Consider the following 16901-nt stretch of genomic DNA (forward strand, 5'->3'; position numbering starts at 1 on the left):
GGCTCCGCCCACTCCGTGTTAGGTCAGTTTCGTTTCTTCGATAGTGAGACGTTCTTCTGTAAATAAACCTCTAAAGATGGGAGCTTCTAACGGCAAACCTCTGAAATGTCCTCTGTGTCATGAGGATTGTCGGGATCAGGTGACGCTGGGATGCGGCCACAGCTTCTGTAAGGCTTGTATCAGTGAGTTATGGAGCGGATCTAACACAGGACCTTATTACTGTCCCGAGTGTAGGTACGAGTACCAGCAGCTGCCAGACTACACGGACGGAGCGTCAACATCTACAGCCAGACCAAACACACGTACGTCCATTAACAGAGAGCAAAATAAACTTTGTCTTTGTTGACCTCGATGACGTCTAGCCTAAGTTATATTTTTAGTGCACATGTGTAAATTAAACATGATGCAGGCCATAATTACTCCTGTGTCTCCTATCAGGTTTCAAGCATTTTAATAGTGAATATGAGGACGCATTTATGGGTTCTTCTTATAGAGTTATAGAAAATAAAGACTTGTCACAGTCTCTCTTGTCTACTAACAATGTTCAACAGTTTATATACATACTATACATCACGGGAGAATTAGGATATTTTTGTCATTTTCAGTCATGATTATTTCCTCCATTTCAACATCAAATGATGTATTATATTTAAAAGCATGCTATTATATAAATTACATTTTTAAAGGGTTAGTTCACCCAAAAAAAATACATTTCTGTCATTAATTACTCACCCTCATGTTCCAAATCCGTAAGACCTTTGTTCATCTTCAGAACACAAATTAAGATATTTTTGATGAAATCCGAGAGTTTTTTTTTTTATCCCCCATAGAAAGCAACGTAATTACCGTCATTCAAGGTCCAGAAAAGTAGTAAAGGCATTGTTAAAGTAGTCCACGTGACTACAGTGTTTTAACCTTAAAGGGTTAGTTCACCCAAAAATGAAAATAATGTCATTAATTACTCACCCTCATGTCGTTCTACACCCATAAGACCTTCGTTCATCTTCTGAACACAAATTAAGATATTTTTGATTAAATCCGATGGCTCAGCGAGGCCTGCATAGACAGCAAAAGGTACTTCCTCTCAAAAGATCCATAAAGGTACTAAAAACATATTTAAATCAGTTCATGTGAGTACAGTGGTTCTATCTTAATTTTATAAAGCGACGAGAATATTTTTTGTGCGCCAAAAAAAAACAAAAAAATGGCTTTTTAACAATATCTAGTGATGGCCGATTTCAAGACACTGCTTCAGAGCGTTATGAATCTTTTGAGTCGAATCAGTGATTCGGATCGTGTGTCAAACCGCCAAACTGCTGAAATCACGTGACTTTGGCACTCTGATTCACTGATTCGATTCGTAAAGCTCTAAAGCTTCATGAAGCAGTGTTTTGAAATCGGCCATCACTAGATATTGTTAAAAAGTCATAATTTTGTTTTTTTGGCGCACAAAAAATATTCTCGTCGCTTTATAATATTAAGATAGAACCACTGTCTTTTGTATGTGCTTCATGAAAAAATTAGCCATTTTATTCAAAATAACTTTAAAGGAGCGAGCAAAGATGAGCATAACTGATGTCCCTCGCATATGCAGGTTGATATCTAAAAGCTTTTTTCATTTTTCTTCTTCACACTAACGTTTAGATATTTAATAGAATAAAACACCTATAACAATATGAACTAGGTAGATTCGCTGATTACCTTAAAAGTCCGTAGATATGCCGTCAATTCATACTGCTGTTAACACATAGCTAATGCAGTGAGACCAGATTTCCCGTTTGGATATGTGACGTTCGACATATTTCCTATTGGCCGGCTCCTGCGTCAGCATCACACGCATGCGTCGTGCTGCTCACGTGACCAGCGTCAGCCAATACTGAGCTGGCGTTCTGAACGTACGTAGAACCTGGAAGCGCTGAATTTAAACAGCGTAGGAGAATGACACAGAAGAGAAGATATTGTTGAATAAAGTCATTATTTTTGTTTTTGCGCACAAAAAGTATTCTCGTCGCTTCATAACATTAAGGTTGAACCACTGCAGTCACGTTTATTATTTTAACGATGTCTTTACCTCTTTCCTGGACCATGAATGACTGTAATTACGTTGCTTTCTATGAGGGCAAAAAAAAAAAACCTCTCGGATTTCATCAAAAATATCTTAATTTGTGTTCTGAAGATGAACAAAGGTCTTATGGGTGTGGAACGACATGAGGGTGAGTAATTAATGACAGAAATTTCATTTTTGGGTGAACTAACGCTTTAATATATACAGTATTTCAGGGTAAAATAGCACATTCAAAGCTAGAATTTTTGTTTTTAAAATATTATAATACACACTACTGAATAATATTTCTTTTACACTTTGCGCATAATTTTACAATTGCAAATGGATTTGAAATGATGCACAATAAAAATAATTAGTTCGTTAGTGAAATTTACCTTAGACATTTCAAATAATTCATCTCAAGCTCTTCACTGATACATGTTGTCTCCTTGGTAAACAAGTTAAAAAACAACAACTTTATTTGGGGAAAAATTGTTGGTTGTGATGAAAATGATGCAACAACTGAGAGGAATAATTTAAAAATTATTTGGGTGAAATCAAATTAAAGCTGTCAAAAAAAATATATAATTGATTTTCATAGATTAAGAAGACGAAAAGTCTGGGTCTAGGACAATAAAATACATTTGAAAAATTAAATAAATAAATAAAATAATGAAAGCATGGTAAAAAAAAAAAGCTTCCAAGACAGTTTTCATCTGACTTTCATTTATCAAAAATAAAACGTTAAAATCTGCTAGTTTTAATAAAATCAACCCCTGGAAAAAAACAAACAAAAACCAACTAAAAATGCAGAAGCTGAAGAAAAACACTTACAGTACATACATTAATGCAGTTCTGTGTTTTCATCTAGATTGGTCCTTTAGAAAGAAGCATCATGGCCGACACTCGAAGAAATGGCATGGGAAGAGGAAGTTCAGTTCGGCGTTCGATGGCGGTGGATGGAGACTGGGCACAGCACCATTTAATGACACCGTCCGTGGCTCTGATGTAATCAACATCAATGAGTCTGATGAAGAAACATCAGTACCACAGAAAAGAAGGGCCACAGCAGATGAACACCCATCTGAAAGCCAGTCTCCATCAGTGGTTTGGGGGACGACCTCTACGAGTGACACATCAACACAACGCAGTGAACAACACACACCTCCAGAATCAGAGGAGATCGAATCTCCTCATGCAGAATCATCTCCTGAGAGGAACACAAGTTCCTCTCAGCAAGACCAGCATACTGTAGATTCCTCCGGTGACACGGGCTCACCCAGGACAAGCAGAACACCTCAGGAAGAGAAAGCTCCCTCAAAAGAGCCACCAGCCACCTCTTCCAAAGCCAGTGACTTACCAGCAGTCAACGCCACCTCTCAATCGCTTGGAAGACGGGAAAAAGTCAGTGCTTCTAACAGTGAAGAGTCCCTCGGGATCTCCTCCGTATCATCAGAGAGACTTTCCAGGAGCAGCTCTGTGCCCTGCCATTACTGTCCCAGTTCAGAACAGAAGGTGGCGGTAAAGACCTGTCTGGTTTGCGGGGCCTCCATGTGCTCCGAGCACCTGCGGGCGCACCTGGAGAAGCCGGTGTTCCAGAACCACCCGCTTGTGAACGCTGTGGAGGATGTGTCTCTCTGGAGATGCCAAGAGCACCAGGAGATGAACCGGATCTACTGTCGATCATGTGCAGTGTGTGTTTGTACCGTGTGTTCCCTGGTTGGGTCGCACAAGGGGCACGAGTGCATCAGCATCCGCGAGGCCGAACAGGAGCTCAGAGTGAGGGATTAGTTTTTCTCCTTTCTAATTGTTTTAATTAGTTATTTAATATTATCTACAGCATATTATCTACAGTAGTACACTATCGTTCAATGTTATTTATAGTTTAATTTTCAGCATCATTAGTCCACTCTTCAGTGTCACATGATCCTACAGAAATCATTCTAATATGCTGATTTGCTGCTCAAGAAACATTTCTGATTATTATCAATGTTGAAAACAAACTTAATATTTTTGTTTGAAACAGTGATATTTTTTCAGGATTCTTGCATGAAGATAAAGTTCAAAAGAACAGCATTTATTTGAAATAGAAATCTTTGCTTTCTTGCTCATTGATTTATCTACATTCATGTCTCAGGGCTCACTAAAGGACGAGATGCAAAAAATACAAAAAACAGAAAAGTCCATTCAGGAAAAACTCTCTGAGCTCAGTGAGAAAAAACGTGGTGTCCAGGTAAGTGTAAGTGTGTCATTTTGTTTACAATTTTATATATATACATATATATATATATATATATATATATATATATATATATATATAATATAGTTAAAAAAAGTTTATATTAAAATGTTTTGTTGACTTGTTCATGTTTTTAAGCCTTTTTTGATCCAGTGTTGTTTTTAACTAAAAATGAACTAACAATCGTTTTCATTAGTTAACAAAAAGCTGAAATAAAATAAAATAAAATATCAATATTAGATGAAAATTAGAAATGTTGCATTGGCAACTAACTAAAATAAAATAAGCTTAAGTTTTGAAGTACTAAAATGCCTAAAACTAAAAATATTTATATAAAAATTTAAATGTAATTAGAAATCGCTAAATATAAATGAATAAAAATGACAAAAGCACATAACAAAATTGCTAAAACTTAAACTAAAATGAAAACTGAAAATATATTAAAAATAAAAGCTAAAAGTATTATATTAGTATATAAAAAAAATCTAAAATAACACTCGATCAACAATAATCTTGTATATACAGTGCTGTGAAAAAGTATTTGCCCCTTTTTTTGCCCCGTTTTTTGTATTTTTGTCACACTTAAATGATTGTTGCCGCCAAGGGTGGCACAACCAGTTATTAGGTTTGGGGGGCAATTACTTTTTCACAGAGGGCTAGGCAGGTTTGGACAGCTTTTTTCCCTTAATAAATAAAATCATCATTTAAAAACTGCATTTTGTATTTACTCGGGTTGTCTTTGTGTAATATTAACATTTGTTTGATGATCTGAATCATTTAAGTGCAACAAATATGCAAAAAAAAAAAAAAATCAGGATGGGGGCAAATACTTTTTCACAGCACTGTAAGTCAAGTCAATATTAGTGTTAAAAGCAAAGTTTATTTATATATCGCATTTTAAAACAACAGAACATAGGAATGAACAAACAAATAATCAGCATACAATAGCATTAGATAAAATGGTAACTCTTTGTGCCGTAACTCTCGTTTACCTCATTGTTTTTTGTAGACAGGACTGGAGGACGCACGGGCGGCTGTTTTGCAGCAGTATCAGGTCATGCGGGAGGCTCTGGAGCAAGAGGAGGGGCAGGCTTTACGCTGTGTAGCCCAGGAAGAGCACAGAGTGCTGGGAAGCATTGAAAAGCAGCTGGACGCATTACAGGGCGCCTTGATATCTAGCCAGACCGTATTAAACACCTTGCAGGGAATGACCAATGCTGAAGGGGCGTCACAGTACCAGGACCAGGCCTTCATCATGGTACAACAAGCAGCAGTGATCATTAGCAATGCTTCCATCCATCTATTTTTATGCGCATTGTGGGATATCGCTGGATAGAAATGGCAAGATGCGCATAAATACTAAAAATGCGCATAAAAGTATGTGCTCAACTGAGGCATTTCTTTTTTTTTTATCCGATAAGAAGACATACATGCGCATACTGAATAAATCCCTTGATGCACAACACAACACTCACATGACTTTGCCTCAACAGAGGATGTGATTGAATAACTGGACTTACCGGTGGATCAGTTTCATCTCACAGCATCTCAAATATTGTTTAGTTATTCTGAAACTCCTGAGCCAAAGTCTGTCATCAGAATGATTTGGTTTAATTCCTTCCCAGAAGAGTCTCACATGATTGCGTTTCGTCTGCTCGCTCTGAGACACCAGTCATTTATGATGTAGGACAAAAGAGACACAATGGGTTCTCCGATTGCAGCAGCTTCCATTTTTATTACAGATATTTTGCGCCAGTTTCCCAGGAAGTGACATTTTTGTTCTCTTGAACACATGAGATGGAAATGCTGCTTTTCGCAAATGTTTTTTGTGATATTCCAAGTTAAATTTGCGACTTTGGATGGAAACATAGCTAATGAGAGATTTGTAGTTGTGTTTATTATACATATTTTGGTACTTTTGTTTTAGTATGTTGTATATGTAATGCAGCTGTTTCTGTTTATTTCAGGAATACGGCAAAATAGCAGGACAGTGAGTAAAATGGTTCAATTATTTGGTGATTTGGATATACTAATTAAAGGGATAGTTCACACAAAAATGAAAATTCTGTCATCATTTACTCACCCTCAAGTTGTTCCAAACCTGTATGAGTTTCTTTCTTCTGTTGAACACAAAGGAAGACATATATGAAGAATATGGGTAACCAAACAGTTGTGGGACACCATTGACTTCCGTAGTATGAAAAAAATAAAATACTATTGAAGTCACATAAATGTTTGGTTACAAACATTCTTCAAAATATCTTTGTGTTCAGCAGAACAAAGAAATTTATAGAGATTTGTAAATAAATGATGACAGAATTTTCATTTTTGGGTGAACTAACCCTTTAAGTGTGTTTGATTATTTTTACTTACCATCCTGTCTTCATCCAGACTGACTGCACTGCCTGACCCTGTGCAAAACCTCCAGCCTCCTCAGGAGATAAACCAAGACCGACTGGACTGTCTTCATGACTGGACCGAAAGGAGACTGGAGACTGTGCTCATAACGCTGCCTCACCGAGACCCTTTCAGACTGCTGTGTGAGTCATTTACACTCTTAATTATACTAGATATACTGGTAGGGCATATATAATGCACATATGGCCATTAAAGTTCTCTCTCTCCCTGAAAAAGTGTGATAGTTTTACTTTAGCCCTATTCGGATGCTAATTTTTTCTCATGTGGACGTCTGTAAACTCATGCATTCAGATGGCGATTTATTCATAGTGGAGGAGCGAGTTCTGTGATATTACGAACCCGGTATAATAAGAATAAAATCATATTTCATTTAATAATAGGAAAATAATATCCTATTTATTATCTGATTATTTAACTCCTGTTTAAAAATAGGAAAATAAACATGCTATAATCGAAATGGTTTTCTGTCTTGCATTTTATCTAAAAATGATGGTCAAAAAGGATATAAATAGTGAATTTTTTTAATTGATCTGAGATGTGGATTTGGATGGCAGTTAAATCACCACACAACCTTGGTGTTTGTCAAAAAACTTCTACATTTCGAATTTGGATGACAGTAAAATCAACGATTAGCCCCTGTAAATGTTGAAAATACCACACATCCCTATGTGAAACAATTACCATCCGAATAGGGCTTTTAAGATATTTTTAAATAAAAAAAATATATTTTGGGTGTCCAACAATACTGCTGTCTCATATCCAATAATACTGCTGTCTAGGTTATCTCTAGGTTATTGGTTAAACATTAACATGAAGATGTTTACGCTGGTAGCTGCTGTCAATATTTTATCATGCCTGTGAGGTCAAGTCACGTCACCTTTATTTATATAGTGTTTTATACAACAGAGATTGTTTCAAAGCAGCTTCACAGTAATAAACAGGAAAATAACAGAATCAGTGATGCAAACTTCATCAAATATGAGACAAATTCAAATTCTGCTGTAAAGCAGCTCTTAAAAAGACAATAGTATCATTATTCAGCTTAAGTCAGTTCAATAACTGTAAAGTTCATCAATTATGAAACGAGTTCCACGGATTTCCCATGGAATTGGGCTACTTTTACAATGTTGCCGTCAGTTGACCCCCCGAACGTGATTGGGCAAGTTTTGGCCGGGTTTGGAATAGCAATTGGGCTGGTTTTGTTATGCAAACCTGGCAACCAGTGTTGCCAAGTCTACGGTTTTCTCGCTAAATTGGGCTACTTTAACACTGTTGCCGCGGGTTGTTTTTCATGTCCTCGGGTTGAAGCGACCCCAAATAACATGATATTTAGCCCCTGGAATGCATGATTTTACCGGGGACCCCCCCCGAAATGAGATTGGGCTCGTTTTGGGCAGGTTTGGAATAGCAATTGGGCAGGTTTTGTTGTGAAAACCTGGCAACCCTGGTGGTCGGTGAGTTAGGAAGGAAAATGTAAAAAATGTTACAACTGCCCTCTTACGTATTTCATTATTACACTATTATGACAGCATTTTGTCATAATAGTGTAATATTCTGCCTGGTAAAATGAAACTATTAAGTGGGGCTACAGAAAGACCGTAATTGGCAGACACAAATATTATGTCTGACACCTGATGTTTCTGTCTGCAGATGGGATAAGCCCAACTCTGGATCCTGATACTGCCCATCCAAAGCTGCTGCTGTCGGAAGAAAACCGGATGGTGCAGTACAGCGAGACACAGCAGGACTACACCGAGCAGGAGACGCGCTTCAACATTTTCCCCCAGGTTCTGGGCTCTCATGCCATAGACGGGGGCTGCTGCTACTGGGAAGTGGAGGTCTCTCTGGATGAGGGCCGCTGGAAGGTGGGCGTCTGTGATGGACAGATTGGCAGAAAGGGGCAAAAGGACGCCTGCCGTATTGGCTTCTACCCCAATTCTTGGTGTCTAATTTATGAGAAGGGAAAGGTGGAAGCTCTACATGATAAGGTGGCTTCACCTGTGTGTGCCACTGAACTTTGTAAGGTCGGAGTGCTGCTGGATTTTAATGAAGGCCGCTTGTCTTTTTATAGCGTGGCCAGGGAAGGAGCTCTTTCTTTGCTGTACAGTTTTGAGCAGAAGTTCACTGAGCCCTTGTATCCGGCGCTGGCTGTTTCTAAAACTCAGCTCAGCGTCTGTGATATATTTACAAAGACCACGGCAGACTAGACTGTTTGCGCTTTTATGACACTTTTTATTATATTAAAGGGATAGTTCCACCAAAAATGAAAATTATCCCATGATTTACTCACCCTCAAGCCATTCTAGGTATATATGAGGTGTATCATCTTTCAGACGAACACAATCGGAGATATCCTGGCTCTTCCAAGCTTTATAATGGTAGTGAATGGGGCTCAAGATTTTGAAGCCCAAAAAAGTGCATCCATTCATCATAAAAGTAATCCATACGGCTCCAGGGGGTTAATAAAAGCCTTCTGAAGCGAAGCAATGGGTTCTTGTGAGAAAAATATCCATATTTAAAACTTTATAAACTATAATAACTGACTTTATTAACCTCCTGAAGCTGTGTGAATTACTTTTATGATGGATGGATGCACTTTTTTGGACTTCAAAATCTTGGTCCACATTCACTACCATTATAAAGCTTGGAAGAGCCAGAATATTTTAAATATAACTCTGATTGTGTTTGTCTGACAGAAGATAGTCATATACACCTAGGATGGCTAGTGGGTGGGTAAATAATGGGATAATTTTCATTTTTGGGTGAACTATCCCTTTAAGCAACACAAATCACTTTTACATTCCGCAAAACATCATTCCAATAGTCATGACTGCTGAACCTAAGAGTGCAAGAGGTCTTGAAAACAATGGCCTATTTTTTTCTGAATGATTAATGATGATACACTGATTTTTTAATATGGGAATATTTACATATCTGAGCCTTTTTAAACTCTATTTCCATTCCAAATATATGCTTTATATATATACATTTATATATCATCTGGAATGGTCTATTTTCAAAACAATCTTGCACAGCATTTTAACTTTTTTAAACCGTTTCTCAATCTTTTTATGTTTTTTAGGATTAATTTTAGAATTTTAGATAAATAATTTGTATTTTTATATTAAGTAAAATATAAATGTGCACTGTATTTTCATGTTCTTAAATAAACTGAAGGCCAGGGGAAATATTTGTCAGTAATCTGTTAAAGTTAAGCATTTCAACCAAGATAAAGTGAAACATTCCAAATGAAACTCGATTTTCAGAGAGACTTTCTGAAGACTCTTTTTTTCAGTCTAGTTTTCAGTTTTTCATCAATGGAGCATGTTTCCATCCATTATCCAGGTTTTCTTTTGACATATTTTTTTGCCAGTATCTCCAGCCATTTTCTGATGATTTTGAAATAATTATTAGCATATCTATATTGTTCCATAGGTTCTGCCAATGTTTCTGTTGGGAGTCTAATCTTTCAGCGCTTGATATTCCATTTCAACTCTAGGTGGCAGTATTGTTCAATATCTAATGAATAGACATATTAGGAAACTGTACAGCAAAGCTTATGGAATTAAATTCTGATGTTTCTTAAAAATTATTCGATTATTTTCAATGTTTTCTGCTTCACAGATGTTTAACAGCACAAATATATTTTTCGGTGTTCTGTCACAGACAGATTTCTTGATGAAGCCTGTATTGTCACAAAAGGTTTTTGTATCTTTTGTAAATAAACCTTTTATTTTCATTTGTTCCACTGGTGGAAAGAGGAGGAGTCCATCAGGGTCAAGACAAAGCGAGTCACCTGTTCTAAAAACTGCTCTTACAATTCAATTCATTTCAGATCAATACAAATTGTCCAGTTAATAGAGAAAAATAATGAGAGAAGAAAACATTACAGTAATGTGGTGATAAGAGTCTCTTTAAAAGTCAATACCTGCCTGTATTGACAGATTCAAATGGACTTCTGCCATACTGATAAATTATTCATTTGTTTATGATGTACATTTCATAATGAACATTTAGTTCACTTTTAAAATAACAGAATAAATTGGATTTACTTATGAAGTAATCCAATATTATATAACTGAATGTTTTTATTTAGCTTAAAGTTAATTAAATCTATTTTAGAATCTATTTTTTGCATTGTGACTCTTTTTACTGATGATCTCCTCAAATCTTCATTACCATAATGTGTCTGGGCATATACCTTTTTATTTTTTTATTCTCAGTAATTGTTAGTCTCCTGTTATTCTCATTAGATTCCATTACTGTAAGTACAAAAAAAAAAAAAAAAACAGTATAAAAACACACACACACACACATATATATATATATATATAATTTGTGAGCTTCAACTTTTTACTTCTGCATGATTTCCTTTGAAGTTCCACCTAATTTTTGGTAAAACATCTCTACAGGCAAACTAGGTGCAGTGCCATGGCAACAAACCTGTGCCCTAAGCCAGGCTCTATCTCAACGGTACAGACATTTGGTCAGGGGTCATTTTGCTCCCAGCTGCCTGTGAAAACAGGTGCAGAGCCGCTCCGTCACTCTGCTGTAACTGGCAGAATAATCGGAGCTGCCTTACAGCTGCTCACCGTACTCTGACCGCTCACACATCGACTCTCCCCCAGTGTGAATTTACACAGTTCAAAACAGCTGAGACATGAAGGGGACACTCAGTCCTACTGAGACAGAACTAATTCACTGAAGAAATTCATCTGTCATGTATTTGTTCCTGAGGGCTGAGCGCACTCGATGCTAGATCTTATTTTTGATATTCTAATATTCAGAATTTGTTTTTCTGTTATAGATCACCTCTCTTTCAACGTGGTTGTAATAAACAAGCAAAGCTGTCTTGGATTACCTTAATTGCATCTTTGTCTTTGGGAATTTGTTCACTGTAAAAAATGATATGATCAGTAAGTCATGGCAGCATATGTTTTTCCATTACTTTGGTGTTTCAACTTCATTTTTTAAGTCATAAGACATTCAACTTTTTTTTTTTTTTTAAGTCAGTTTATATAATATAAGGCCCTGTCCACAGGAATACGGATAATTTCAAAACTGCAGCTTTTTCTATGCGGTTTGGCTGTTCGTCCGCATGTAAGCGCAGTATCCTGTCACTGAAACCGAACTTTTTTGAAAACCCCTGCCAAGTTGAAGATTTTCAGAAACTCCGGTTGCACTGTTTTCCTTTAAACCGGAGATTTTGGCTTATGACAACGGAACCGGAACCGGTAATAACCTTTTTTCCAGGCTTCTGATTGGCCAACATGGTTTTATAGTTAGAGTTATATCGCCACCTGTTGGTTTGGCATGCTCTTGACAGCGCTTCATAGCATGTTTTTGCATTTTCATGTGGATGCGATTTTTTTTTTTTTTTTTTTTCTTTCTTTTTTTTTTAGGAAAAACTACCTTATATCAAAATAAAAATACCTGTGTACATGGATAGGCAATTTCTGAGAGGCTAGAAATAGCAAGCTAGCTTGCCCTTCGGAGTTCTCTCTCCAAAACCACGCCTCCTTCAAAATACATGAATGCACACAGCCAGAGCAGAGTCTGCAAAGCGCCACAAGAGACGGCGTTAAATTACCTTATGTCTCAAAGCACAAAACCGTTACAATAATAATGAACGTAAACAACTTACAGAGCTCAGACTTATACCATCTGACTGCTGCAGATTAATTTTAGCATTGATAGTGTTGCCAGAGAAACGCATAAATTCGAGTCTGAGGATGTGAACAGCACAGTGTAGAACGTCACGGGTTGCTATCTCATAATTACAGTTACGACATGGCGTGAACGCAGTATAAGCTCGTTGTTTTGGTTCAGGAGGAACTGTAAAAGGTGGCTGCTGCTTGTTTGTGGCACTCAGTGACTGAAGTCTGTCTACAACTCTGCATAGCCTTAAGCCCCGTTCACACCAAGAACGATAACTATAAAGATATCTACAACGATAACTATATTTGCATCCACACCAACGAACGATAACGGTCTGTTTATCTTAGCTCACACGCTGCGATGTCAAAGTGTGTACAACATGTTTTTGCTGTTCTTGTTGCATTTACACGGCTTTAACCAGCAGATGTCCTCAGCATGTTATGTTTCGAGTGAATAGCTAGTGTAATCGATCTAATCTAACAGTGAATTTATCAGACGATTAACTTCTCCGCAATGTCATCTGCCATTTTAAATGCTCATGCCCTTATATTCGAATGGATTCTGATTGGCTGTCAGTGTTTTATTGTTCAACAGCTGGGAAAAAAAATGTATTCTGAAAGTAATTATTCTCTATATCATTATTGTTAAAGCTGTGGTGTGGACTCTGCTATTCTTTTATATTTAGAACGATTTTTAGAACTATATCTTTATCGTTATCTTTATAGTTATTGTTCGTGGTGTGAATGAGCCTTAACAGAACGTGCTGATGATGTGTGACATTGACAGCCAGGTAGGAGACTGAATGCAATGATTGGACGAACATTTTTTGGTCCTGATACTTCCACAGAAAATATATGTTCATTTTAAATATTTAGACCATTTCTATTATTGATTGCTATCAGGATGTGAAGAGAGTTTTCAACCAGAATAACAAAAAATATTTATGAAAATATATTGCCTACCCTACCTTTAAGTTTTTAAGTTGAAATAAAATTTATTTACAGTATAGGTTAGGTTGCACATGCTAGCATAGCAATCTCACTGATCAGTGCCTTTTAGCCCTTTAAGCCCTAAGGAAGCCCTTTGTTGTTCGCATGTGTGTATACAACATCTCCTTATATACTATCTATAGACGGTTCCTCTGGCAACAGCACCTTTGACTGCTCCACATCCCTGAATATAATATACCTAACGGCAATCCACAGTGCAAGGAGCTTTTGTCTGAGGTTTGCCATTTAGGCAGGTCTTATTTTCTGGTGATTTGACTTTGAATTCTTCGGAATTTTCGTCACTTATTATCGTTATTCCCATGAGGTTGTTCATTTCAGACATTAGCACAGATGGCCAGGGACCGAGGACGTGGCCAGCCGGCTAATGTACATATTCCAAGACCTCTCTCAGAGGAAAAGACTTTTGACACTGTCCTCAATGTGACTTGACACTCGGAACACAGTGTATACTGTATATCAGAGCTATTCCATACTTAACCCTAGAACACATGACCCAAGAAACTACATGGCATTGTTGTGATGTAATGAAAGTAGCGACAGATCTTTTACTCTATATTGTTGCATACATCCAGGTGAAACTGATTATCAAAAAAGAAAAATACATGTAGGTTCATTTTTGGTGTCTTTGCCTTTATTATGACAGGACAGTAAGTTGACAGGAAGCTAAGTTGGAGAGAGAGAGGGGACGGGATCGGGATCGGGAAAGGTCCACGAGCCGGGACTCAAACTCGGGACGCCTGAAGCTCAACTGCACTGTATGTCAGCGCGCTGCCCACGAGGCTACTGGCACCGACACAAGGTCAATTTTTAAAAATGGAAATATACACATGGATGAATCATTTACAATAAGATCATAAACATGCATTTAGAACATAGATAGGGTGAATTTCCATTTCATGCTGACTTTAAAGGGGGTCAAAATGACCTGAATTGGATTCAGTGGTATTTCTTCAAAGAAAAGTCATCCTGTTTTAACTTAATTTTCTGTGTAATTAATTCAAATAAGTATTTGATTGTTTATGTGACAGTTTTAATTTGCCGTAGTAAGTAAAATAAAAAACTGACAGTCACAAACCAAAACATTGACCAAAAAAAGAAAAGAAATCACACTCTGTTGGGTCAGTTACCCCCTTTGTGCATTCTGTGGTTAAAATGGCATTAGTGAAGAAAACATTTGTCTCAAAACGAAAAACTTTGATAATAACCAGGTTGCTTTGGTGGCAAATTTAGTAACATTTACATACAAAATACATGACCTCTCAAAGTACTCTGACATCATCCAAATTTTACTTACACTATTCCACCAACTTCACCCATCAAAGAATTTCATCTTGAAACGAAAAGTGACATAACCAGCTCCCTTTGGCTGCAAATTAATTTAAGCAGAAATATTCGCTTGAGGGATTTCACTCACAGTTAACATAAAGTAGACTAACAACACTGTTGTTTCCCTTTCTCTCATCCTCATCATTTTCATTAAATGGGTTTGACAGAGTATGCCAGTCCTTTAATTAAGCTGTCACTCAGTGAGACCTCAATTAGGATGGATGGAACAGATCTCTCAGTTAAGACTGACAGTCTGGGTATTGTAATCGAAATAGACATATCCAGCTACTCGAAACAAATTTACATACAGCTCCATCTCCTAAGCATGTTTGATCCCCGCAAGAGATGGTAGTAAGATCGAAACGTTTTCTGAGTCAGAGCTTTTTACACTGCTTTGTATATTGTTGTAGTCAGGTGTTGATGCCATAAATCAATTCACTGGCAGTCTATTAAAAAACAAGTCCATTTGTGATTATAGAGATGTTCACTTACAACTGGAATTCGCCCTCTATCAGACCGTTCATCCTGGTAACTGATACTTCATCCCTTGAAATCGGATCTCCAACTATCAGTTAAGTTATACTACACTCTAAAAATGCTAAAAAAACAACCCAAGTTGGGTTAAATATGGACAAACCCAGTGAATGGGTTGTTTTAACCCAGCGGTTGGGTTAAATGTTTGCCCAACCTGATGGGTAGTTTTATTTAACTCAACTATTGTTTAAAAATTACTATATTGCTCGCTTAAAATGAACCCAAAATAGCTTGCAAATTTACAATGTTTAATAAATGATTTTTTATTAATAAGTTTAATGAAGTTTAATAAGTTAAATTGTGTATTAATAAATGTTCACCTTATGATAATTATTGTTGCCTCTAGTAATTATGTGTCTGATTTTTAATTTCCAACCTATTTTGGGTTCATTTTAAACCAGCCATACTGTAATTTTTAATCAATAATTGAGGTTGGTCAAACATTGGGTTTGTCCAAATTTAAACCAACTTGGGTTGTTTTTAACCCTGCATTTTTTATAGTATATGTACACACAAATGACATTAATTTAAAATATGTATACTATATAGTGCATAATGATACAAATTAGACATAATGTAATTTACTTCAGTTAAAAGTCTGTTAAAGTCAGCATGAAATGAAAGTTGCAATCGTATCTTTCTTCTGTATTGTGATGTATATCCGAGTGAAGCGGCTTCTCAAAGAAGAAAAAATGTATGGCTGGAATTGATTGGATGGTTGTAGTTTGCTATTGGTTGATCTCATGTGAGTGACAGGTTGTCCTGCCCGGCATCAGAGAAGAGATTACAAGAGTGAGGGGAAGTTGTTTTGATCAAAGATTAGAAGGATACATGAATCTGGAAATAATAATAATAATTTTACATTGTAATGGACTATATTTTTCTTAGTGAAAGCATGAAGACAAAATACAGGTAAAATTATAAATTAATTTGAACTCAAATCAGCATTTCTTGTCCATGTATTTTTTTGAGTAGCGTGTAGTAAGAAAGATAATGTGCAGTCAGGCGGCCATTATCGCAAAATAAACCCTAAGCATTTAGCAACAAAATGAGCTTTATCTGTGCAGCCATCCCATAAATCCTCTGCGACTCCAAAAAAGTCACTTGCATGAGAATCTGGTTTGATCTCATTCGTGTTATTTCTTTGGAGACTTCTGAGGAGACAGTGGGAAATGCTCAACAAGATCACATGGTCATCATCTACCCCAGAGACAAGGAGCACTGAGGGAACGTGCAGCTCATCGGTGACATTTAACTCTCAATAAGGCGAATGAGAAAATGATTCTGTTTCAAAGGCTTGTATAGACGTGGTCCTTCTTGTAGCAGAGGACATTTTCCCTGCTGCTGACTAGTTTCATTAATCTTGCTCTAGATGATGTCATCGCATTGCTACTGTCACTTTAGAGGCTTCACATTTTGTCTCAAAGCAGTTGTTGTTGAGAGACTGGCTTATGACTTCATAACATCTCAAACACGCTCTAGAGATTTTTCCTTGAGCGTGTAATTGTTTAAACACCTCATGATTAAACACAGGTCACTTTAATGATGTGTGGGCGAATATTTTCCAGCTGTGTTGCAAACAAGCTACACAAAAAATGTGGAACCTGTGTGACTTTCTTTCTTCTGTGGAACATAAAAGAAGATATTTTGAGAAATGTCTCTGTGCTTTTTT

The 16901-nt window shown here is 36.9% G+C and overlaps 1 protein-coding gene across 2 annotated transcripts; it reads left to right on the forward strand.

Moving 5' to 3' along the window:
- The first annotated feature begins 3 nt into the window (after positions 1 to 3).
- si:dkey-29p10.4 (E3 ubiquitin/ISG15 ligase TRIM25) lies at positions 4 to 11567 on the forward strand. Of its 2 annotated transcripts, none has more exons than XM_051869930.1 (7): positions 4 to 302; positions 2916 to 3823; positions 4182 to 4283; positions 5293 to 5541; positions 6251 to 6273; positions 6675 to 6823; positions 8352 to 11567. In XM_051869930.1, exons 1-7 carry the CDS (start codon positions 77 to 79, stop codon positions 8906 to 8908), a joined length of 2214 nt encoding a protein of 737 aa, XP_051725890.1. In that variant the 5' UTR covers positions 4 to 76; the 3' UTR covers positions 8909 to 11567. The 2 variants fall into 2 exon arrangements, with proteins under 2 accessions (XP_051725890.1, XP_051725891.1); XM_051869931.1 differs by having other exon boundaries at positions 5 to 302; positions 4182 to 4277.
- Positions 11568 to 16901: the final 5334 nt, after the last annotated feature.

Source organism: Ctenopharyngodon idella, chromosome 18 (genome assembly GCF_019924925.1).
Source record: "Ctenopharyngodon idella isolate HZGC_01 chromosome 18, HZGC01, whole genome shotgun sequence".
Classification (NCBI taxonomy): domain Eukaryota; kingdom Metazoa; phylum Chordata; class Actinopteri; order Cypriniformes; family Xenocyprididae; genus Ctenopharyngodon; species Ctenopharyngodon idella.